Consider the following 25,141-nt stretch of genomic DNA (forward strand, 5'->3'; position numbering starts at 1 on the left):
ATGTCTGACGGCGGGGGCACGGAAGAAAGCTCCGGTAACATGGAGGTATCAGCAGTTCAGACGGTCGCCGATACTTCGGTGCTGCAGAAGCATATGAGGAAATTGGTGCCGCTGCTCCTGGAAGATGGCGGCGAGGCCTCGGCCTCTCTGGAAAACGCCCTGGAGGAGAAGAGCTCCGTGGAGCAGATGAAGAAGTTTCTGGCGGATCCCCAAATTCACACCATCCTCGTTGAGAGAAGTGCGCTCAAAGGTAAACAAAAAGTGTTCACGGGGAATCTCAATGAATCGGTTCGAGTGTAGCAAAATGCCTTTTGTAAATATACATTAATCACTGATTGATATGTCATTTCTTGAGTGTGTGTGTGTGTGTGAATTTATAGGCATTCTGTGTTTAAATGAATTCCTTTCATCCTCACACAGAGGATGTCGGAGATGAAGGAGAGGAGGAGAGGGAGTGTATCACTTACAGCATCAACATCGACATACACTACGGGGTCAAGTCCAACAGGTAACTATTGATTACTTGATGTATTTTAATGTATGACATTGCACAATGAATAATTTTCATTTTCCTTTTTCGTCTGCAGTTTGGCTCTGATCAAGAGGACCGGCGTCATTGATGCAGACAAGCCCATATCGACCCAAGTTCGAGTTCTGACCTTGAGTGAAGATTCTCCCTACGAGACGCTTCACTCCTTCATCAGCAATGCTGTCGCGCCTTTCTTCAAGTCTTACATCCGGGAGTCCGGCAAGGCCGACAGGTAATAATCCAAATGTCCTATATATTGATAAAAACGTCCTGTCTACTGAAATTGGAGACATTAATGGAAACTGTATCTCTACTATTTTATCTGTCCTAACCCTCCAGAGATGGGGACAAGATGGCTCCCTCGGTAGAGAAGAAGATTGCCGAGCTGGAGATGGGCCTTCTCCACTTGCAGCAGAACATAGAGATCCCTGAGATCAGCCTTCTTATCCACCCCATCATCGCGAACATCGCCAAGCAGTGCTACGAGCATGGGGAGAAACCCAAGGTCACTGACTTTGGTGACAAAGTGGAGGATCCAACGTTCCTCAACCAGCTGCAATCTGGAGTCAACCGCTGGATCAGGGAGATTCAAAAAGTAAACGCGCTTTTCCCATTTTAAACCGGGTGTGCAGGAAAACTCTTTATACTCTCCACTTAATTTGTCTCCGCCTTTTTACTTTTATTAGGTTACAAAGCTCGACCGTGACCCAGCTTCAGGAACAGCCTTGCAGGAGATCAGCTTCTGGCTGAATCTGGAGAGAGCCCTGAACAGGATCCAGGAGAAGAGAGAGAGCCCCGAGGTTCTGCTCACGCTGGACATTCTCAAGCATGGCAAACGTTTCCATGCGACCGTCAGCTTTGACACAGACACCGGTGAGTTCTCTTGCCTCTAAACTATTTTCTTTGACTTGTATAAGTTTTTCTGCCTTTTTTTTATTGGCACATTTTGAATTTGTCTGCCTCCTCCAGGTCTGAAACAAGCCGTAGAGACCGTCAATGACTACAATCCTCTGATGAAGGACTTCCCTCTCAACGACCTCCTCTCTGCTTCTGAGCTCGACAAGATTCGCCAGGCTCTGATGGCAATTTTTATGCACTTGAAAAAGATCAGGAACACCAAGTACCCTATCCAGAGAGCATTGCGTCTGGTGGAAGCCATCTCCAGGGATTTGAGTTCTCAGCTCCTCAAGGTTTTGGGCACGAGGAAACTCATGCATGTTGCTTATGAGGAATTTGATAAGGTCGGTAACATCTTTGACCAAATAACACACTGATTTTAAGCTTCCAAAAATATTATACCGCTCCCTGAACCGGCGTTTTTCTGCACTTTATTATCTGTGCAGGTGATGCTTGCCTGTTTTGAGGTGTTTCAGACCTGGGAGGATGAGTATGAGAAGCTGCAGGTGCTTCTGAGGGACATTGTGAAGAGAAAAAGAGAGGAGAATCTGAAGATGGTGTGGCGTTTAAGTCCCGCTCACAGAAAGCTGCAGTCGCGCCTGGATCACATGAGGCGTTTCAGAAGGCAGCACGAGCAGCTGAGGGCTGTCATTGTCCGTGTGCTGAGGCCTCAGGTAAAGTTACAGCGACCTGGTTTCAGTGTTGTTTACTTATCACTTCAATAATTGTTGTTGTGATAACCTGTACAAACATTATGGAAATGGTGGAATTCTGATGTGCTGAGTTTTACATTTTTTTGCAAAATTTAAAGCAATCATTTATTTAATGTAGTGAAGAATTGTGGTTTTCTTAGTTCCAGCTCCATTTCATTTCTTGATTTAAGGTTCTTATTTTTCTGAATTGAGATGTTTTCCTCCACGCTTTATTGATAATTAGTTTTTTTTTTTAATGTTTTGTTTACAGGTGTCGGCTGTTCCGCAACATGCTCCGGGAGAGACAGCCGAACCTCAAGACATGAAGGTAGCTGGCGTTCTCTTCGACGCAGCTGATGCAAACGCCATCGAGGAAGTTAACCTGGCCTACGAGAACGTGAAAGAGGTCGATGGCCTGGATGTGTCTAAGGAAGGCATGGAGGCCTGGGAAGCTGCCATGAAACGCTACGACGATCGCATCGACCGAGTGGAGACTCGAATTACTGCCCGCCTTCGTGACCAGCTGGGCACGGCCAAGAATGCCAACGAGATGTTCCGCATCTTCTCCCGCTTCAACGCGCTCTTTGTGCGCCCCCACATTCGAGGTGCCATCAGGGAGTACCAGACGCAGCTCATTCAGCGTGTGAAGGACGACATCGAGTCACTTCATGACAAATTCAAAGTGCAGTATCCCCAGAGCCAGGCCTGTAAGATGAGCCATGTCCGAGACCTGCCGCCTGTTTCTGGGTCCATCATCTGGGCCAAGCAGATCGACCGCCAGCTGACGGCATATATGAAGAGAGTGGAGGATGTTTTAGGAAAAGGCTGGGAGAACCATGTTGAGGGACTGAAGCTGAAGCAGGATGGGGACAGCTTCAGGGCTAAACTCAATACTCAAGAGATATTTGACGACTGGGCTCGCAAGGTAAATGTTAATAGTTAATCAGATCTCATGGGAAAAAAAGTAGTTAATAATAATTATTTCATCATTTCTCTTGTAAATTAGGTGCAGCAGCGTAACCTTGGCGTGTCTGGACGCATCTTCACAATCGAGACTACTCGTGCCCGTGGACGTACGGGAAACATGCTCAAGCTTAAAGTCAACTTCCTTCCAGAGATCATCACCTTGTCCAAGGAGGTCCGCAACCTCAAGTGGTTGAGCTTCCGTGTTCCTCTGGCCATTGTCAACAAAGCACATCAAGCGAACCAGCTGTACCCGTTTGCCATCTCTCTGATCGAGAGTGTGCGCACGTATGAGCGCACGTGTGAGAAGGTGGAGGAGAGGTCCTCCATCTCCCTGCTGGTGGCTGGGCTAAAGAAGGAAGTTCAGGCTCTCGTTACAGAAGGCATCACTCTGGTCTGGGAGTCCTACAAGCTGGATCCCTATGTTCAGAGGCTGGCTGAGACGGTCTTCAACTTCCAGGAAAAGGTCGGAGAAGCTGTGTAATGGTTACAAACACATGCACACGCACACGTTTTTGTGCCAAAGCAACAAGTCTAATATGTTCTACTGTATGTTGTTTTCCAGGTCGATGACCTCTTGCTGATTGAGGAGAAAATTGATTTCGAGGTTCGGTCTTTGGACATTTGCGTGTTTGATTACAAGACCTTCTCTGACATCCTCAACCGAGTCCAGAAGGCTGTGGATGACCTCAATCTCCACTCTTACTCCAACCTGCCCATCTGGGTCAACAAGCTCGACATCGAGGTTGGCACAACAATACAGCAATTCTCGTCTTAATTTTTTTAAATGGACTGAAATTAGTTTGAACATGTCATCCTACATTTATTTCTTTGTGTCTGTCTAAAAGGGCTGATTTTTTATTATTTTGCTTTAATAGATTGAACGGATCCTGGGAGTGCGTCTGCAAGCTGGTCTTAAGGCCTGGACTCAGGTGCTCCGTGGACAGGTGGAGGACAGAGCTGATGTGGACATGGACACAGAGGCTCCACAAGTGAGCCATAAACCTGGCGGGGAACCCAAGATCAAGGTAGACATTGTGACCATGCGGTGCCTCTGTAATTATACACTATTTACTAAACATTAATGTCTTGGGCACACTATTTTATTTTCCCAGAATGTTATTCATGAACTTAGGATCACCAACCAAGTGATCTACTTGAACCCTCCAATTGAAGACTGCCGTTACAAGCTGTATCAGGAGATGTTCTCCTGGAAGATGGTCATACTTTCACTTCCAAGAATCCAGAGCCAGAGATACCAGGTAGGGATGAATGGATTGTTTGATTCAAATCCACGATGACAATACATGTCAGAATGCCTGTGGTACAGGTAAAAGCAGCTATACTCGTAGTATCTACCAAACATGAATCACATTTTTATTTTATTCCAGTTCAGATACAAAATACAGACGGATGATGAATTTTATATCCTGATCTGAAATAATCTGTCCCTCCAGGTGGGAGTTCATTACGAGTTGTCAGAGGAGGAGAAGTTCTATAGAAATGCACTGACCAGGATGCCGGATGGCCCTGCAGCGTTAGAAGAGTCCTACAATGCAGTGGAAGACATCGTGAATGAGGTGGAGCAGTATGTCAAGGTAAGGGTGATCTTTCTAGAACAACAACGAACGTGTAATAATACCTTCCACTGCAGATGGCATTACTTTGGATACATTGAATCCAATGAACATCATCTCCTATTGTCCCCTGTCAGGTGTGGTTGCAGTACCAGTGCTTGTGGGATATGCAAGCTGAGAACATCTACAATCGTTTGGGTGAAGATCTCACCAAGTGGCAGGCGTTGCTGGTCCAGATTCGCAAAGCACGTGGAACCTTTGATAATGCCGAGACACGGAAAGAGTTTGGACCCGTGGTCATTGACTATGGCAAGGTAAACATGTCCTGAGTTTCTTGGGTAATTAGGATGATATTTCCTGAACAACAATGTCTGATAATGCGTGGTCTGTCAAGAGTAAAAGCAAAGCAAAATCTCACTGGATTTTTAGGTCGGTGTTCGGTCTATTTGTGTTTTTGTTTTTTTGCTGCTGTACCTTCTATAGTGAATGCATAACCAATCCGTTCATTGAACAGGTCCAGTCCAAGGTGAACTTGAAGTACGACTCCTGGCACAAAGAAGTGCTCAGCAAATTTGGTCAGATGCTTGGCCAAAACATGCAGGACTTCCACGCCCAGATCTCCAAGGTAACGTGCGTTGTGGTCACAGCATCGACTGCAGCGGTTACGGTTACATTGAGCTCGATTTTTGTTTTATATCAAGTTTCACTTTCTCTTTCCTCGATAGTCTCGCCAAGAATTGGAGCAACATTCTGTTGACACTGCTAGCACCTCAGATGCTGTCAACTTCATCACATACGTCCAGACCTTGAAGCGCAAGATCAAGCAATTTGAGAAAAATGTTGATGTAAGTTCATCAGAACATTCACAATCCTTTATTCTCTTTTTTTCATTCTTCTTTAACACCACATTTTTAAAAACAACAATCTAGCGCCTTAAATTGCTTCTTTTTATCCAAAGTTATTCCGCAATGGGCAGCGTTTACTGGAAAAGCAGAGGTTCCAGTTCCCACCGTCTTGGCTCTACATTGACAACATAGAAGGTGAATGGGGTGCCTTCAGTGACATCATGAAGCGCAAGGACAGCGCTATCCAGCAGCAGGTGGCCAACCTGCAGATGAAGATTGTCCAGGAGGACAAAGCTGTGGAAAACCGCACCACTGACCTGCTCAATGACTGGGAGAAGACCAAACCAGTTGCTGTAAGATAAATCAATAATTGCTATAAAGACAAAATGCATAAATATTTTTGTTTTTCTGATGTTGTCTCAACTCAATAATCTGTTTCACCAGGGTAACCTTCGTCCGGAGGAGGCCCTTCAGTCTCTGACCATCTATGAGGGCAACTTTGGCCGTCTCAAGGATGAAAGGGAGAAATGTGCTCGAGCGAAAGAAGCCCTGGAGCTCACTGACGTCGGCCTGCTCAGTGGCAGTGAGGAGCGGGTGCAGGTAATTACAGCAAGCATCAAAGATGAAGCAAATATTTTAAAGACGCGTACAGGAGGAGTCTGAATTGGAGTCATTATCTAGATGTTACAAAAACATATTGATGCTGCAAAACTAGCAAAAGGTTTAAGGGTACGGTGTGTCCAAACGTTAGACTCATAATGAAATTAAAACATGCATTCCATTTTGGCTTTGTTGTGACTTTAAGGTGGCACTGGAGGAGCTGCATGACCTGAAGGAGGTTTGGTCTGAGCTGTCAAAGGTCTGGGAGCAGATTGACCAGATGAAAGAGCAGCCATGGGTGTCTGTGCAGCCCCGCAAGGTAACAGTTCCTCAATCATTCGAAACATTCGATCTGTTCGAGTGTAAGTCATTTTAGTTCATAGCTATTATTGCTTTGGGGGTTTTGTGTTTATAGCTTCGCCAGAGTTTGGATGCTCTTCTGAACCAGCTGAAGAACTTCCAAGCAAGACTGCGACAGTATGCCTCGTACGAGTATGTCCAGAGGCTGTTAAAGGGATACCTCAAGGTCAGCCGATTTCTTTTTCTATCAGCCAAAATGTTGACTCTTTAGAAAGCATAAAAGTGACTGGCGTTCTTTTTCTATTCCTTGCTTCCAACCAGGTTAACATGTTGGTGATTGAGCTGAAATCAGAGGCTCTTAAGGATCGCCACTGGAAGCAGTTGATGAAGCGCTTGCATGTGAACTGGGTCCTTTCAGAGCTCATGCTGGGACAGATCTGGGATGTAGATCTGCAGAAGAATGAGATGGTGGTGAAGGATGTTCTCCTGGTAGCCCAGGGAGAAATGGCTTTGGAGGAGTTCCTCAAACAGGTAAAGAGGGAAGATCCTCAAAAGTTTATGTCCATCAAAGTACGAATCCTGTACATTTTCTAATCCAGATTATTTAGATGTACCGTTTGTAGACTGAATAATAATTCTGTGGTTTTTGACCCTTAGATCCGTGAAGTGTGGAACTCGTATGAGCTGGACTTGGTGAACTACCAGAACAAGTGTCGCCTGATAAGAGGTTGGGATGACCTCTTCAACAAAGTCAAAGAACATATCAACAGTGTGTCTGCCATGAAGTTGTCTCCATACTACAAGGTAAATAGAATTGTATTCTTTATGCAGAAGTTAAGATGACATTTTCTTCACTGCATCTTCACTCTGCTTCTGTTCTTTTCTTTGATCCAGGTCTTTGAGGAGGATGCCCTCAGCTGGGAGGACAAATTGAATCGCATCATGGCGCTGTTCGATGTTTGGATTGATGTCCAGCGTCGCTGGGTCTATCTGGAAGGTATCTTCACCGGCAGCGCTGACATCAAACATCTGCTACCTGTAGAAACCCAGAGGTTCCAGAGGTAAACGGGGAATTTCTATTTATTTTAACAAAGCATGACATTTTCCATTTAATCCTACATTAATTCGGCTTGGTCTTTTATTTCCCAGTATCAGCACAGAGTTCTTGGCCCTCATGAAGAAGGTATCCAAGTCTCCCTTGGTGATGGATGTGCTGAACATACAGGGAGTACAGAGGTCTCTCGAGCGCCTAGCTGACCTTCTGGGAAAAATTCAGAAAGCTCTTGGAGAATATCTGGAGAGAGAAAGATCTTCATTCCCAAGGTAAGAAGATTAAGAATCAATGCATATACAGACACAAAAAAAAGATGATGTTTTGATTCATTCCTTATTTGCCCAACATTAATTGATCCGTCACACTCGTTTGTTTTCCAGGTTCTACTTTGTGGGGGACGAAGACCTGCTTGAAATCATCGGCAACAGCAAGAATGTGGCCAAACTGCAAAAGCACTTCAAAAAGATGTTTGCTGGTGTTTCCAGCATCCTCCTCAATGAGGACAACAACGTCGTGCTGGGAATCTCCTCCCGTGAGGGTGAAGAGATTGTCTACAAGACGCCAGTCTCCATCACAGATCACCCAAAGATCAATGAGTGGCTGACGCTCGTGGAGAAAGAGATGAGGGTGACGCTGGCCAAACTCTTGGCGGAGTCTGTCACCGAGGTCACATCCTTCAACAAGGGCACAGCCATTGACCTGAATCAGTACATCAGCTGGATTGATCGTTATCAGGTTGGCACTCGGAGTGTTTGTTCTGTGAAAAGTTGGTTCGGCTTACATGGAAAACATGAAATTTGTTAATGGGATCTTGCTTGATTGGCTTCCTCTCTTTGCAGGCCCAGCTGGTGGTCTTGTCCGCTCAGATTGCCTGGTCTGAGAACGTAGAGGCTGCCTTGACCACCATCTCGGGTGGTGAGGACTTGACACCCATGCTAGCAGTGCAATCGAATGTGGAGGCCACCCTCAACGTGTTGGCTGACACGGTGCTGATGGAACAGCCTCCACTCCGTAGGAGGAAACTGGAGCACCTGGTTAGACGGACTCAATGTGAAATATTTTTCAGAATGTGCGTCGGTGAAAGAAGGAGTCTAAAATTGCTCTTCTACTCTGTCCCAGATCACCGAGCTGGTGCACCAGCGTGATGTGACCAGGACTCTGATCAAGAACAAGATCGACAACCCCAAGTCCTTTGAGTGGCTCAGCCAGATGCGCTTCTATTTTGACCCCAAGCAGACGGATGTCCTGCAGCAGCTGTCCATTCAGATGGCCAATGCCAAGTTCAATTATGGCTTTGAGTACTTGGGTGTCCAGGACAAGCTCGTCCAGACCCCATTGACCGACCGCTGCTATCTCACCATGACCCAGGCTCTGGAGGCCCGCCTTGGAGGATCACCATTTGGTACAGGAGCTTTTTTCTTTTTATATATGGACATTTCAATTTTTATTTATCCAATATAAATATAATCATCTTTTCACTTAGGGCCTGCTGGCACTGGGAAAACGGAGTCAGTGAAAGCTCTCGGTCACCAGCTGGGGCGCTTTGTCCTGGTCTTCAACTGTGATGAGACGTTTGATTTCCAGGTACACAGCTGCATTGAAACTCTTTGATCTATTTTTATTTAATGTATTTCTTACTTGATTATATGGATGTAGTCGTTTAATATTGTTCATTTAACTTGCATATGTTTTTTTTTTTTCTTTCTTGTAGGCGATGGGTCGTATCTTTGTGGGTCTGTGCCAGGTGGGCGCCTGGGGCTGCTTCGATGAGTTCAACCGTCTGGAGGAGAGAATGCTCTCTGCCGTCTCGCAGCAGGTCCAATACATCCAAGTGGCTTTGAGAGAGCACAGCAACCCCAACAGAGACAGGAGTATGTATCATACATGTTGGAACTCGAGTGCCTCTTCCTTGAGATACATTCAGGACATCTCCACCTTATTTATTACCACTTTTTTTTAATTTTGTATGGCGACTGCGTCAGGATTTAACTACATGTCTTTCACTCGCTTAGGTGTACCGGTCACCACAGAGCTCCTGAACAAGCAGGTGAAGGTCAGTCCAGACATGGCCATCTTCATCACCATGAATCCCGGCTACGCTGGCCGCTCCAATTTGCCCGACAATCTGAAGAAGCTGTTCCGCAGCTTGGCCATGACCAAGCCCGACCGCCAGCTTATTGCGCAGGTCATGCTGTACTCTCAAGGTTTCCGCACGGCTGAGATCCTTGCCAAGAAGATCGTACCCTTCTTCAAGTATGTGGTGTTCAAGAAAAGTACAAATTGGTTTGGGATCATTTTGAGAGGTCTTCTCTGAATTTATTGCCTATATTTCAGGCTTTGTGACGAGCAGCTGTCATCCCAGAGTCACTACGATTTTGGCCTCCGAGCTCTGAAGAGCGTGCTGATCAGTGCTGGTAACGTCAAGCGTGAGCGCATCCAGAAGATCAAGAAAGAGAAGTTTGAGCGAGGAGAGGTTGTGGATGAGAATGACATCGCCGAGAACCTTCCAGAGCAGGAGGTATGGAAAATGTTGAAATCATGTTTCTGTATTGTCTCGTTGATTTTTGAGGAGCCTGGTCAGCTGTTTAACTCGGCCCATGACTTGCTACTGCAGATCCTAATCCAGAGCGTGTGCGAGACGATGGTTCCCAAGCTTGTGGCAGAAGACATCCCTCTGCTGTTCAGCCTGCTGTCGGATGTCTTCCCCGGGGTGCAGTACCACCGCGGAGAGATGAACGCTCTAAGGGAGGAGCTGAAGAAAGTGTGCGGGGAGATGTACCTCACCTATGGAGACGGTGATGATGTTGGCAGCGTATGGGTGGAGAAGGTTTGTACCTAATGTGGAGTTAGCACATGCGTTGTTGAGTGTGACTTCTTTAGCTACTTTCTGAAGGTTTGTCACTCATTCCTCCCCAGGTTCTCCAATTGTACCAGATCACACAAATCAACCACGGTCTGATGATGGTTGGACCTTCAGGCAGTGGTAAAACCATGGCGTGGCGGGTGCTGCTCAAAGCCCTGGAGAGGCTTGAGGGCGTCGAAGGTGTGGCTCACATAATTGACCCCAAAGCCATCAGCAAGGACCACCTGTACGGAACCCTGGACCCCAACACCCGTGAATGGACAGACGGCTTGTTCACACACATCCTCAGGAAGTGAGTTCTGTAACACCTTGTTGTCAATGGTACAGAGCAACTTGGTTCATTTCATGCTAAGTAGGATGCATACATTGTCATTTCAGGATTATTGACAATGTCCGAGGTGAACTTCAGAAACGTCAGTGGATCATCTTTGATGGTGACGTCGACCCCGAGTGGGTTGAAAATCTCAACTCTGTCCTGGATGATAACAAGCTGCTCACCCTGCCCAATGGAGAGCGTCTTAGCTTGCCACCAAATGTAAGCGCACTGCGTCTCAAAAGCATCAGCTGTTCGACTTATTCGTGCTGCAATTCTAACTGAAATTATTCTCTGTCTAGGTGCGTGTCATGTTTGAAGTACAAGACCTGAAGTATGCCACCCTGGCCACTGTCTCTCGATGTGGCATGGTCTGGTTCAGTGAAGACGTCCTCAGCACTGACATGATCTTCAACAACTTCCTGGCTCGCATGCGTAGCATCCCATTGGATGAGGGAGAGGACGAAGCTCAGCGCCTGAGGAAGGGCACAGACGATGAAGAGGAGGATGCGTCTCCGATGCTCCAGGTAATTCAAATGAAAGACCTGCCGAATGTCATTCAAGAATACCATGACGATTCAACTCGTGTTCCATCGCGTGTTTTACACCAGATCCAGCGTGATGCTTCAGCTGCCCTGCAGCCTTACTTCACCTCCACCGGCCTGGTGATCAAGGCCTTAGAGCATGCCTCCAAAATGGAGCACATCATGGACTTCACCCGCCTGCGATGCTTGGGCTCCCTTTTCTCAATGCTGCACCAGGCCTGCCGTAATGTGGCGCTCTACAACAACAACCATCTGGACTTTCCCATGCCCATTGAGCAGCTGGAGAAATACATGCAGGTACTTGTCTGCTAGCAGAAGCACAGTTGTGCCGTTGCATTTGGGGCCTATTCACTGCAAAATGTATGTATTTTCTTCAAATTGATGAACTTTGTGTGATTTCTTTCGACAGAAATATCTGATCTATGCTGTGCTGTGGTCGTTCTCTGGTGACGGGCGGCTGAAGATGAGGGCTGAGCTCGGAGAATACATCCGTCGCATCACCACTGTGCCCCTTCCTGCTGCTCCCAATATCCCTATCATTGACTATGAGGTATCGCCTTGAGTAAATTTAAAACAAATATTGGTAGCTTTCTTTAAGTGCTGATGCATGGAGTCTATCGAAAAGCACTGCAGAGTTGTAGCGCCATAATTGATGTAGTGTTGTTCTCTTTTCATCATGTAGGTGTGCATCTCAGGGGAGTGGCAGTCCTGGCAGGTCAAGGTGCCCCAGATTGAGGTCGAGACTCATAAGGTGGCATCTCCTGATGTTGTGGTGCCAACCCTGGACACCGTTCGCCATGAGGCTCTACTCTACACATGGCTGGCAGAGCACAAACCACTGGTGTTGTGTGGACCTCCTGGCTCTGGAAAGACCATGACTCTGTTTAGTGCACTCAGAGCATTACCTGATATGGAGGTGAGAGAAAGGAACAATCATTTAAAGACTGATGGTATATTTTTTTATATCTGGTAACCTGGCCATGACTTGTAATCTTCTTAACGCCATTGTACTAACGTATCCGAAAGATATTGCATCCCCTTCAAAGTTTTTTTTTTTTATGCCATCATGTGCCTTGCTGTGAAATAAATTCTTAACTTCAGAATAAATTTCTATAAACTGAGCTAAAATTAGTTGAATATTTTGTTTTTCTGCTTTAAGTTCCTCATTTTCTTCCTTTACTTAACCAGGTTGTGGGTCTGAACTTCTCAAGCGCCACCACCCCAGAGCTCCTGCTTAAGACCTTTGACCATTACTGCGAGTACCGCCGTACCCCTAACGGCGTAGTCCTCGCCCCTGTCCAGCTCGGCAAGTGGCTGGTGTTGTTCTGTGATGAGATTAATCTGCCAGACATGGACAAGTACGGCACACAGAGAGTCATCTCGTTCATCAGACAGGTATGATCAGTTATTTCAACCCTGAAATGTGACTTCTCCTTTTTGCACTTTCAGCAACATGTTGTTCATTTTATCGAGGTGTGCGTTCCAAAATCAAGACGGCGACATCCCTCCTGGTTTGTGAAACGTAATTCTAATGTACTGTCGTTCCTTTTCCAGATGGTGGAACACGGAGGGTTCTACCGCACTTCGGATCAAACTTGGGTAAAACTGGAGAGGATCCAGTTTGTTGGAGCCTGTAATCCTCCCACTGACCCTGGCAGGAAGCCTCTCACACACAGGTACTGACACTTTAGAGCTGATTACAACAACAATAGAACCCCGAGAAGAACGGAAAAAAAGCATTCAAATCAGTAAGTACTGCAGATGAACAGACATAATAGTGACCGTGCTGCACAATGCTGTATGTAGGTTCCTGCGTCACGTTCCTGTGGTGTATGTGGACTATCCTGGCCCAGCTTCTCTGACCCAGATTTATGGAACCTTCAATCGTGCTATGCTGCGCCTCATCCCTTCCCTGCGTACCTATGCTGAACCCATGACTGCTGCCATGGTTGAGTTCTACACCATGTCTCAGGTATCCCACAGACATTTGGCGTACTAGACATAAAACATTTTAATAGTCACTTTGTTTAGTCTTGAATCCCTTTTTCCTTTCAGGAGCGTTTCACCCAGGACACCCAACCTCACTACATCTACTCCCCCAGAGAGATGACCCGTTGGGTGCGGGGGATATTCGAAGCCCTTCGGCCACTCGAGACTCTGCCTGTCGAGGGGCTCATCCGCATCTGGGCCCACGAAGCTCTCCGTCTGTTCCAGGACAGGTGAGTTTTTGAGCGAGCTTTACCACTCTAATAGATAAATACAGTAGAAGTGTTCCAGATTGGCAGCTATTGATGATGTGTCCCCCCCCGTCCGTCCCCCCAGGCTGGTTGATGATGAAGAGAGAAGGTGGACGGATGAAAACATTGACACAGTTTCTCTCAAACACTTCCCCAACGTCGATAAGGAGAAGGCTCTCAACAGGCCAATCCTCTACAGCAACTGGCTCTCCAAGGTAAACTAAAAACGGCTCGGTCACGCTACGACAGGCAGCACTTTCCGTGCGTCCGTTTGTTTGTCATGCTTGATGATCTGTTGTATTGCACCCCTGCACACACTGTGGTTGTATTTTCATATTCATGATAGTATTCTTTGTTGCTGCAGGACTACATCCCAGTGGAGCAGGAGGAGCTAAGGGACTATGTGAAGGCCCGTCTGAAGGTCTTCTATGAAGAGGAGCTTGACGTCCCTCTGGTGCTCTTTAATGAGGTCCTGGACCATGTCCTCAGAATTGACCGGTGAGCAACAACCTTTTTCCCTCTCCTTGCTTCTGCTCCACTTCATATCTAGTGATTGTCTGAAGAAAAACATTACGAATTACAGGTTTGAAATATTTTTTAAATTGTGTTTCCTCCTCCAGAATCTTCCGTCAGCCTCAGGGCCATCTCCTGTTGATCGGTGTGAGTGGGGCAGGAAAGACGACTCTGTCTCGCTTCGTGGCCTGGATGAATGGACTGAGTGTGTACCAAATCAAGGTCGGTACATTGTGTGTGTGAAGATACTCTAACCTATTGTGACAGTTGTCATTCTGTGTTCATTGGTTTTTGACGTGTGTTTGCAGGTACACAGGAAATACACTGGCGAGGACTTTGACGAAGACCTGCGTACGGTTCTGCGTCGCTCGGGTTGTAAGAACGAGAAGATTGCCTTCATCATGGATGAATCCAACGTGCTGGATTCTGGTTTCCTTGAGAGAATGAACACACTCTTGGCCAATGGAGAGGTACCTTGCCATGTTCTTTGGTACTTGGCACATTGTGATTTGGTTCTCTCGTTCTTCACGCGAATGGCATCTGTCCCTTGTAGGTTCCTGGTCTGTTTGAGGGCGATGAATATGCCACCTTGATGACTCAGTGTAAGGAGGGAGCCCAGAAAGAGGGCCTGATGCTCGACACGCACGAGGAACTGTACAAGTGGTTCACCAGCCAAGTCATCAGGAACCTCCATGTTGTTTTCACCATGAACCCATCGTCGGAGGGTCTGAAGGACAGGGCTGCCACATCTCCTGCCCTCTTCAACAGGTATGGAAGCTCAGCTCGAGTTACTCAATCTGATCACATCAGTAAGAAACGGGCATTAGACCTTATTCCTTATGTAACTGAAACACTTTGATTTTGTTAGGTGTGTGCTGAACTGGTTTGGAGACTGGTCCACAGAGGCCCTGTACCAGGTGGGCAAAGAGTTCACCTGCAAGATGGATCTGGAGAAACAAAACTACAAGGTTCCAGACTACATGCCCATCGTCTACGACAAACTGCCCCAGCTACCATCACACCGGGAGGCTATCATCAATGGCTGTGTGTTCGTACACCAGACCCTCCACCAGGTATGGATGATCCCATGCTGGTGGTTGTGGATAATGTGACGGTGTTAGTTCATCCGAGTTTGCTAATTCAATCGTCGTACATTGCCGTTAACCCGACTCAGGCTAACAACCGTCTGGCTAAGCGAGGCGGTCACACAATGGCCATCACACCTCGCCACTACCTGGACTTCATCAACCAGTATGCCAACCTGTTCAATGAGAAGCGCAGCGAGTTGGAGGAGCAGCAGATGCATCTCAACGTCGGCCTCCGCAAGATCAAGGAGACTGTCGATCAGGTGCAGTGTTTTAATTTACTCCATGTAATGTTTGCACAATGCCGCAGTGTCTTTGTCTGACCACATGATTTGATCAATTTTCTGGCTCTCCAAGGTGGAAGAGCTTCGCCGTGACCTGAGAATTAAGAGCCAGGAGTTGGAGGCAAAGAATGCTGCTGCCAATGACAAGCTGAAGAAGATGGTCAAAGATCAGCAGGAGGCGGAAAAGAAGAAGGTACACGAGAAGCGATTTATCCTGGACAACGCTCCAGAACAGCCAATAAACCTAATGGCTCTATTGCAATGCGTTTTATTCTTGAAGGCAAACCTGCCTTGAATTTCACATCAGCATTAACTGATGCTTCGAACTCTACGCCGTTGATTCCAGGTGATGAGCCAGGAGATCCAAGAATCTGTTTACAAGCAGCAGGAGGTGATCAAGGACAAACAGCTGGATGTCAAAGAGGACTTGGATCAAGTGGAGCCCGCTGTTATTGAGGCTCAGAATGGTATGGTTCTAGGTTTTCCTCGCTGTAGTCTGCATTTCAATATAATGGAACAGATTCTACTGTTAAATATCATACAGAACTATATACATTTATTATGTGTGCTTTGCTACTATAATCAAATATCTGTATCTGTGATTGAAAACATTATCACATTGTCACCGATATCCTTCCTTCATCACTGCCCCTTCCTCGTCATAAACCACGTCCGTTTTCACCTGACACTGGTAGCCGTTAAGTCCATTAAGAAGCAGCACCTGGTGGAGGTGCGTTCCATGGCCAACCCACCCGCGGCTGTGAAGCTGGCCCTCGAGTCCATCTGCTTGCTCCTGGGAGAGAGCACGACTGACTGGAAGCAGATCCGTTCCATCATCATGAGGGAGAACTTCATCCCCACAATTGTTAACTTCTCTGCTGAAGAGATCAGGTGACTTAAGAATGGATTCTGAAACTGTTCAGTAAAGCACTTTCCCTTTCTGTCTCTGGCTGTCCCCTCTTTTTGCCCTACATACCCACCCCCCCATTCTCCTTCCTCTTCCTTTTTATTTTTTTATTGCATCACCTTGACTAGCGGTGAGTTCTATTAAGCGGCAGCACCTAGTAGAAGTTCGGGTCATGACCAATCCCCCAGCCGCGGTCAAGCTGGCCCTGGAGTCAATCTGCCTTATGCTGGGCGAGGAGACCAGTGACTGGAAAAAAATCAGACAAGTTATTATCAGGGACAATTTCATCAGCAGCATAGTCAACTTTTCCTCTGAGGAAATGAGGTACTGGTGTCAGAACGTCTGTCCAGTCTCTAATGGAACCAGAAATGATCATTAATCAGTCCATTAATCAAATAGCATCTGTGATCAGAACTGATGTTGTTGATTTTGTATCTCTCATAGTGAAGATGGAAGAAATCGCCCTTCTTCTATGCCCCCAATGAAATTCAGACGATGCAATGTGTAATTTCCTGTGATTCACGATCTTTGTTTCGTCCTTCACATTGGCTGCATCACAGTTGCTGTGTTCTAACTTGTTGGACCGGTTCTACTTTATCCAGTGACTCCATCCGAGAGAAGATGAAGAAGAACTATCTCTCCAACCCAAGCTACAACTACGATCAAGTCAACAGGGCATCTCTGGCCTGCGGCCCCATGGTCAAGTGGGCGATTGCTCAGGTAAGGAAACTTATCAAATATGAAAATGCAGATGATAATTTGTAAAAGAGAATAACCCTAAACATGCATTTACTCCATTACTCCTCTAGCTTAATTATGCCGACATGCTGAAGCGTGTGGAGCCTCTGCGCAATGAACTGCAGAAGCTGGAGGATGATGCCAAGGACAACAAGACGAAGGCAGAGGAGGTGGAGCAGATGATCAGAGACTTGGAGGCCAGCATCGCTCGTTACAAAGAGGAATATGCCGTCCTGATCTCAGAGGCCCAGGCCATCAAGGCTGATCTGGCTGCCGTCGAGGCGAAGGTAAGCTGATCATCGAAGCAGTGTCGGTTTAATCTGAAGTGTTTCGTCGTATTTCTCTGAAATGCCGTTCCGCCCTTCCAGGTGAATCGCAGCACGGCACTCCTGAAGAGTCTGTCGGCTGAAAGGGAACGCTGGGAGAAGACCAGCGAGACCTTCAAGAACCAGATGTCTACCATCGCTGGAGATTGTCTCCTCTCCGCAGCATTCATCACGTATGCTGGGTACTTTGATCAGCAGATGAGACAGAACCTGTTCACCACTTGGTCTCACCACCTGCAGCAGGCCAACATTCAGGTAGTCGAAGCTCGGATGTGCAAGGCCACTGTCGTCACAGGATGAGACGTCATGTTTTATTCTGAACTCCCACTTCTTCCCACAGTTCCGTACAGACATTGCCAGGACTGAGTACCTGTCGAACGCCGACGAGAGGCTCCGCTGGCAAGCCAACTCCCTCCCTGCTGATGACCTCTGCACTGAGAATGCCATCATGCTCAAGAGGTTCAATAGGTCAGTGTGTTTGTCTTCCAACATTATAAAGATTGAAGATTGTATTACCGGAGCCACTCAACATTCCATTTCCTAATTCTTTCCTCCATTTAACTTCCCATGTCGACGTGGTTCAGGTACCCGCTGATCATTGATCCGTCAGGCCAGGCGACAGAGTTCATAATGAACGAGTACAAAGACCGCAAGATCACCAGAACTAGTTTCCTGGACGACGCCTTCAGGAAGAACCTGGAGAGTGCTCTGCGTTTTGGAAACCCGCTGTTGGTGCAGGTATAAACTGGTTTTTCCAGACTGCTAACGTGCTATCGGCTCGCTACTAGCTCACAGTCCACGACTTTCATACTCCATCAAGGATTTGGTTTATTTGCAGTCATTTATTCTTATTTTACCTTAAAGGACGTTGAAAGTTACGACCCGATCCTAAACCCAGTGCTGAACAGAGAGGTCCGCAGGACTGGAGGACGTGTCCTCATCACCCTGGGAGACCAGGATATAGATCTGTCACCGTCATTTGTCATTTTCCTTTCTACCAGAGACCCAACGGTGAGTGAGCTTTTGAGGTTATATATATATAATTTGTAAATCTTTGACATTTAATGAACAAAGTATCCTATAAAAAAATAATTTACATTTACCTTGGACTAAAACAGAGCTTGTCTTTAAAATGTATGAAAATAATGAACTTATATTATTTGGTTTGTCTCATGCAGGTCGAGTTCCCACCAGACTTGTGTTCTCGTGTTACATTTGTCAACTTCACCGTGACGCGCAGCAGTCTCCAGAGCCAGTGTCTCAACGAGGTGCTAAAGGCTGAGAGGCCCGATGTGGACGAGAAACGCTCTGACCTCCTCAAGCTGCAGGGTGAGGCGGGGAGAGCGAGACGCGCTGACGCAACAACAGAGCGTAGCTGGAGGATGACGAATGCGGGCCGGGGTTTCGGGGAAAAAGGTTTTTTGCTGATCTGCTTTATTCATCCCGTCTGTTGTAGGCGAGTTCCAGCTGCGTCTGCGCCAGCTGGAAAAGTCCCTTCTGCAGGCCCTCAATGAAGTTAAAGGCCGCATCCTTGATGATGACACCATCATCACAACTCTGGAGAACCTGAAGAAGGAGGCAGCTGAGGTCACCAGGAAGGTGGAGGAGACGGACATCGTCATGGCGGAGGTGGAGATGGTGTCGCAGCAGTACCTTTCTCTGTCCTCGGCCTGCAGCAGCATCTATTTCACCATGGAGGCTCTCAACCAGGTCTGGACACCTTCATCCAAACTGCTTTGCAGCATAATAACTATATTAAAAATTAACCTACCTTCCAATAAGTAACTCCTTTTTTGTGTATTGCTCCAGATGCACTTCCTGTACCAGTACTCCCTTCACTTTTTCCTGGACACATACCACACTGTGCTGTATGAGAACCCCAACCTGAAGAGTATTAGCGATCACACCCAGAGACTCGCTGTCCTCACCAAGGACCTCTTCCAGGTTTGAACCACACGATGCAGCCACTTGTTTTGGTAAGTAGGCTTTGCGGTTGACCTAACCTGCTTGTGTAGGTGGTGTTCAACAGAGCAGCCAGAGGTATGCTACACCAGGATCACATCACTTTTGCCATGCTGCTTGCAAAGATCAGCCTCAAAGGCATAAACAGGTGAGATGCGAGTGTCGCATTAATAGTTTTTCACATAAACACTCGAGTGACGCGAGACTTCATCATTTCAATCCACCTCTTTCCAGCGAGCCCTCGTATGATTTGGAGTTCCAACACTTCCTGCGTGGCAAGGAGATCGTTCTGACCGGTACTTCCCTGCCCAAAGTCAAAGGTCTGACCTCTGAGCAGAGTGAGGCCATGGTCCGCCTCAGCCGCCTGCCGGCATTCAGTGACTTGGTGGACAAAGTCGAGGCCGACGAGGTAAGAATTAAACGGCAGTCCCATATAAACATGGTCATTACAAGCATGCCTTTCCTTCCAAACAAACTGCATCAGTGATTGTTTTTGATCTCATCATTTTAGCAGTTCTTCATGTGGCTTGAGAGCAACACTCCAGAGCTGGCTGTTCCTTATCTGTGGTCGGAGGAGAAGCAGTCCAGTAAGTTTACGGCCTCATCCTTTCTTTAGCTGTTGCATGTATTCTGTGCATTCATGAATTGCTCTCCTTTCCCCAGCTCCCATCGGCCAGGCGGTGCACCAGCTGCTGCTGATCCAGGCCTTCCGCCTCGACCATCTGCTCGCCATGTCGCACATTTTTGTCTCAAAAGTGCTGGGAGAGACCTTCATGAACATCATCGAGCAGCCGCTTGACCTGGCAAACATTGTGGACAGTGAGGTAGGAAGGAAACGGTTTCTTCTTCTGTTGGTGTTGTTCTTCGGCCTCTCGCTGAAATTCATCTCTTGTTCCCTTAGGTGAAGCCCAGCACGCCAGTGCTTATGTGTTCTGTACCCGGTTATGATGCCAGCGGTCTGGTCAGAGACCTGGCTGCTGAGCAGAACAAACAAATCACCTCCGTCTCTATTGGTAAGGAACAAATAGACATCTGCTGTTTTACACACACGTATGGTCCTGAAGTCTAACGTTGAGTGAGGATTTCGTTGAAAAATGTTCTCTGCAGGTTCTGCTGAGGGTTTCAATAAAGCAGACAAAGATATCAACACTGCTGTGAAGTCTGGCAGGTGGGTGTTGTTAATATTATGTCTTCTCTCAGCAAGTAGCCTTGCTTTTCTTGCACTGGTGTCGTGACGTTTCGGCCCTACAGGTGGGTGATGTTGGAGAACGTCCACCTGGCACCTGGATGGCTGATGCAGCTGGAGAAGAAGCTCCATTCCATGCAGCCCCATTCCAGCTTCAGGCTGTTCTTGACGATGGAAATTAATCCCAAGGTAAACCGCGTCACGGATAAAAACACGTCCAGCATTTAGTCTCGATGATGATGATGAAGAGTTCAATGCTTGTTTCTGTGCCAGAGTTCCTTTTCTCTGCCATTCCTCAAAGTGACTGTTTTCTCCACCAGGTTCCGGTGAATCTGCTCCGTGCTGGTCGTATCTTTGTGTTTGAGCCCCCTCCTGGTGTCAAAGCCAACATGCTGAGAACCTTCAGCAGCATCCCCGTGGCCCGCATGTGCAAGGTGACGTCAGCTGGATTTAAACTTATTCACAGAAACCTCACCCTTGAACGTCATGTTGGATGCACTCTTCCTCGATGTATTCCATCCTAATATTTTGTGGTATATATATTTTTTTACTACCTAAAGGCTCCCAATGAGCGTGCTCGTCTGTACTTCCTGCTGGCTTGGTTCCACGCAGTCATTCAGGAGCGTCTGCGCTACGCCCCGTTGGGCTGGTCCAAGAAGTACGAGTTTGGAGAGTCCGATCTGCGCTCTGCCTGCGACACTGTGGACACCTGGCTGGACGACACCGCTAAGGTTGGTGGCTATCTTGGATCAACGATCCATGAACTCATCAAGTTCTTACTTGAGAAACACTAAACTCGTCAGACAGATCAGGTTTGCTGGGTAACATTTTAACCTCCACACATAGGGTCGTCAAAATATTGCCCCAGACAAGATCCCCTGGGCGGCTCTGAAAACCCTGATGGCTCAGTCCATCTACGGCGGCCGCATCGACAACGAGTTTGACCAGCGTCTGCTCAACACCTTCCTGGATCGCATCTTCACCAAGAGAAGCTTCGACAGCGAGTTCAAACTGGCTCTCAAGGTCGATGGACACAAAGACATCAAGATGCCCGATGGCATTCGGTGGGTCGTGCTTTTGAGCGCCTCCTTGAGCATTTCCGGTTTATAAATGTTGAAGGAGTTACCATGACGATCCTTTTTGTTGTTGTCATTAAAGGCGTGAGGAGTTTATGCACTGGGTTGAGATGCTTCCAGACACTCAGAGTCCATCTTGGCTTGGGTTGCCTAGCAATGCGGAGAAGGTCCTGCTCACCACTCAGGGTACGCCTCAGCTCATTATAATCCTATTCTGACTCTTCTTCCTCATCTCTGCAGACTTCATGTTCACACAGAGTGTATCATTAACCGTATCTCTCTCTGTTCTAGTGTCTTCACCTTTATTTCGGCAGGTCGGGATCTTGTGTTTTTGTTTGCTCCGGTCAGAATTCTGTGTGGTTGCTAATCGCTCATCTTCACTTCACCAATGTTTCTCCAGTAGCTCTATTAGACCTGCAGTGTGTTAGCTATGTAGCCGTCATACCGTTCAGCCTGCTGCCCAAAAGGAAGGGTGTCCGTCTCCTCACCCTCCAGCAGCTGTATTTCACAGCCATCATGTCGCTTTGCTGAAACACAACCCTCATCCCACCGTCTATTTACGTTTCCCCTCCCCGACCTCCTTTTTTTGTTTTGATTGAATTTCACACACTTCAGACTCCCAGTAGTGGCTTCTGAAACATCAACCCCTTAGACCATCTCCCTCTTTATAATCCTTTCTCCCCACTCTCTCGAGTATTTCATTTTACATTGTGTTCATTTCTTTTACAGATCCATTCAGTCAAGAGTTCAGTTAATTTAGCCAATTTGAAACTTGAATGTCACATTTGATGAAAATACTGCCTGAAGCCTTGTCTGTCTTTTGTCCCACCCAGATTAGTCCTAATTTATTTCATAATTACTTCTCTGTTCCACTCTTATTTCCTTCCACCATGGCCATGTCTTCCTCATCCCTCCCTGCTCACTCCTTCCTTCCCTCCGCCGGGCTGCGCAGGCACTGACATGATGGGTAAGATGCTGAAAATGCAGATGTTGGAGGATGAGGACGATCTTGCCTACGAGACGGAGAAGAAGGAGCGCGCTTCATCCGCGTCTGACACGCAACCCGCTTGGATGAGGACCCTCCACACCACTTCCTGCAACTGGCTGCAGCTCATGCCCCAAACGGTCAATCCACTCAAACGCACAGTGGAGAACATCAAGGTAATGGTCGGAATGGGCAGACCGGTCCAAAAATGTGTGACGACTATTGTTTTGTCAGTTTCATACATTTCTGATCAATAAAAAGTGAATCGGTGGTTTGAATTTATTTTCATGCATCTGTCAAGTGTCTCTATTTGATCTGTCCATGCACCGAACACCAGGATCCGCTGTTCCGGTTCTTTGAGCGTGAAGTGAAGATGGGTGGCAAGATGCTGCAGGAGGTCCGTCAGGATTTGTCCGACGTGGTACATGTGTGTCAGGGCAAGAAGAAGCAGACTAACTACCTGCGCACTCTCATCAGTGACCTTGTTAAAGGTAAGCTTGTTTTTCTCCTTGGTTAGTTAATGCATGGATAGAACTGGAATAATCGTCCGTCCCTTCAGGCATCCTCCCTCGCAGCTGGTGCCGGTACACTGTTCCAGCCTCCATAACTGTGATCCAGTGGGTGGCAGACTTCAGTGAACGAATCAAGCAGCTGCAGCAGATCTCCCAGGGGGCTGCCAGTGGGGGGGCCAAGGAACTGAAGGTACTGTCTTTACTCTCGGTGTACGGTCTCAAGACAACCTCTGCCATCACCACTCGCCACCACTGTTCTCTTTTTTTTTTAACTTTTCCAGAACATCCACGTGTGCCTCGGCAGCCTATTTGTGCCCGAGGCTTATATCACGGCGACCCGCCAGTATGTGGCCCAGGCGAATAGCTGGTCTCTGGAGGAGTTGTGTCTGGAGGTCAATGTGACCACCGCCCAGGGTGCCACGCTGGACGCCTGCAGCTTTGGAATTATAGGTCTGGCAAACCGCAAAATCATCTGCAGAACGCAAGATTTGCAAAACAAAATTATGCCAATAGTTAAATATACATTTCCCAACATGCATGAGTAGAACAGAGCTGTATGAGACATTCATGTCCATCGGATTCCCAGTCACTGTGGAGAGAATAGATGGAATGTTTTTCTCTATGCAGAATGTAGAAATCAATGGAGCTTGAACAGCGTTTCCAATTCAAGGGTTCTAAAGTTGAACGTGGTCACTGTTTCTCCCAGGTCTGAAACTGCAGGGTGCAACTTGTACCAACAACAAGCTGTCTCTGTCCACCTCCATCTCCACGGAGCTGCCTCTCACTCAGCTCCGCTGGATCAAGCAGAGCAGTGCTGAGAAGAGACACATGGTACGAACAAGCAGGACGCTTTTAAATTCAGATCCTTTGCCGTTTGAAAGAACCCGTCTTCACGTGTAGTTTTCCTTTTTGTCGCAGGTGACTCTGCCAGTTTATCTGAACTTCACCAGGTCTGACCTCATCTTCACGGTCGACTTCGACATCGCCACCAAGGAAGATCCCCACAGCTTCTATGAGCGTGGAGTTGCTGTCCTGTGCACCGAGTAACGAGAGAAAAAAAACAACACATTATTCCAATGTCTTGGTTTGTTAAACTACACACAATAATAATTAACCACCATCCAAAGAAGTTTGTAGTCTCCTGCATTTATTCATGGATCAGTAATGTGATCACTCTTATTGTTTAAAATGAATCTTGGAAGGATAAGAGGATGTTGTCAAATGGTTTAAGAGGAGTGATTGGGAGATGGAGATGGAAAGTTGAAAGTAAAGGTTTTAAGAATTAATCTTCTTGATTTTACATTGAATAAACCCCACTGGAATAAACCCTGCTTCAGTGTTTGTGTATTATTTAAAGAGTAAGAGCAACATGTCCAGAATGGACGTGTCTTCACGAGAGACGCTGTCCTGCAGCATTTGTTTGCTATTTTGACCAAAGACTGTCACAGATATTTCATGTAAGTGTCTGGGAACTGTTAACTTGTTGAAAGAGAGTATATGTGATCTTTAAGTTAGCTTTTGCCTGATCCATAGCGTTTCAAGTCCAATACTGTACTTGTCACTGCTGTTTGTCTTGTGTACCATGAATTCTGTAGATGATGTCAGTTGCATCCAGTGATATTTAGATAAACTTTAGGGTTTATTTATTTTGCCTAGAACAGATTCAAACCTTTGCATCGCCCAAATGCACTCACTACTTATTCCAGAGTTACAATACTGCCAGTGCAGCATTATTAGTGCTAAAAGGGTTTACTCTCCACATTACTACTAAATGTGCAGCAAGCAAACTTCAAGCTTTAGAAATGTTGGTTTGTTTAATTATAGCCATTCTAAAGTTTTAAAGCAAAATTATGCTAACTTTCCTTTCTCTCAATGTAAAAAATGACAAACTATTCCCCTCAGATATATCAGAGTCTGTCTTTGGTGAAACCTTTATGATAATCTGTCCTTTTTATTTGTGTGAGCTTTATCTGACAAGCACTAATAAATATAACCAAATGACTTATTCGGGAGAGATGAGGATTAAACAGGGAAAATGCAGACTTTACCACAGCAGAGATTTTACATTGGACCATTATGTTGTTTATTATGGTAATGCTCCCAAGAAAAATGGGAAAAATCAGCATAATGACACCAGGGAGTCCTCAAAATG

The 25,141-nt window shown here is 46.7% G+C and overlaps 1 protein-coding gene across 1 annotated transcript; it reads left to right on the plus strand.

The window, feature by feature from the left end:
* dync1h1 (dynein, cytoplasmic 1, heavy chain 1) lies at positions 1–24,314 on the plus strand. Its single transcript, XM_068752413.1, has 78 exons — positions 1–250; positions 421–508; positions 588–761; positions 869–1,124; positions 1,216–1,402; positions 1,499–1,770; positions 1,873–2,100; positions 2,390–3,043; positions 3,125–3,547; positions 3,647–3,826; positions 3,960–4,109; positions 4,197–4,343; positions 4,539–4,679; positions 4,796–4,972; positions 5,173–5,283; positions 5,384–5,503; positions 5,617–5,856; positions 5,948–6,103; positions 6,309–6,422; positions 6,519–6,629; positions 6,725–6,934; positions 7,061–7,207; positions 7,298–7,464; positions 7,553–7,726; positions 7,838–8,192; positions 8,297–8,491; positions 8,577–8,859; positions 8,941–9,041; positions 9,169–9,328; positions 9,470–9,710; positions 9,792–9,975; positions 10,072–10,284; positions 10,374–10,612; positions 10,699–10,855; positions 10,936–11,160; positions 11,245–11,475; positions 11,588–11,728; positions 11,861–12,094; positions 12,367–12,573; positions 12,733–12,854; positions 12,985–13,150; positions 13,234–13,397; positions 13,501–13,630; positions 13,780–13,913; positions 14,036–14,150; positions 14,237–14,398; positions 14,482–14,696; positions 14,797–15,001; positions 15,103–15,276; positions 15,371–15,490; positions 15,644–15,764; positions 15,993–16,188; positions 16,807–16,924; positions 17,014–17,229; positions 17,311–17,523; positions 17,609–17,736; positions 17,853–18,006; positions 18,133–18,279; positions 18,447–18,597; positions 18,725–18,978; positions 19,078–19,212; positions 19,284–19,378; positions 19,465–19,639; positions 19,742–19,817; positions 19,894–20,054; positions 20,132–20,243; positions 20,338–20,398; positions 20,482–20,605; positions 20,737–20,850; positions 20,977–21,147; positions 21,263–21,480; positions 21,575–21,678; positions 22,445–22,653; positions 22,815–22,968; positions 23,037–23,179; positions 23,271–23,439; positions 23,696–23,820; positions 23,908–24,314. The coding sequence occupies exons 1-78, from the start codon at positions 1–3 to the stop codon at positions 24,034–24,036; spliced, it is 13,923 nt and encodes a 4,640-aa protein (XP_068608514.1). The 3' UTR covers positions 24,037–24,314.
* Positions 24,315–25,141: the final 827 nt, after the last annotated feature.

This window comes from Brachionichthys hirsutus, chromosome 18, assembly GCF_040956055.1.
Source record: "Brachionichthys hirsutus isolate HB-005 chromosome 18, CSIRO-AGI_Bhir_v1, whole genome shotgun sequence".
Classification (NCBI taxonomy): Eukaryota; Metazoa; Chordata; class Actinopteri; order Lophiiformes; family Brachionichthyidae; genus Brachionichthys; species Brachionichthys hirsutus.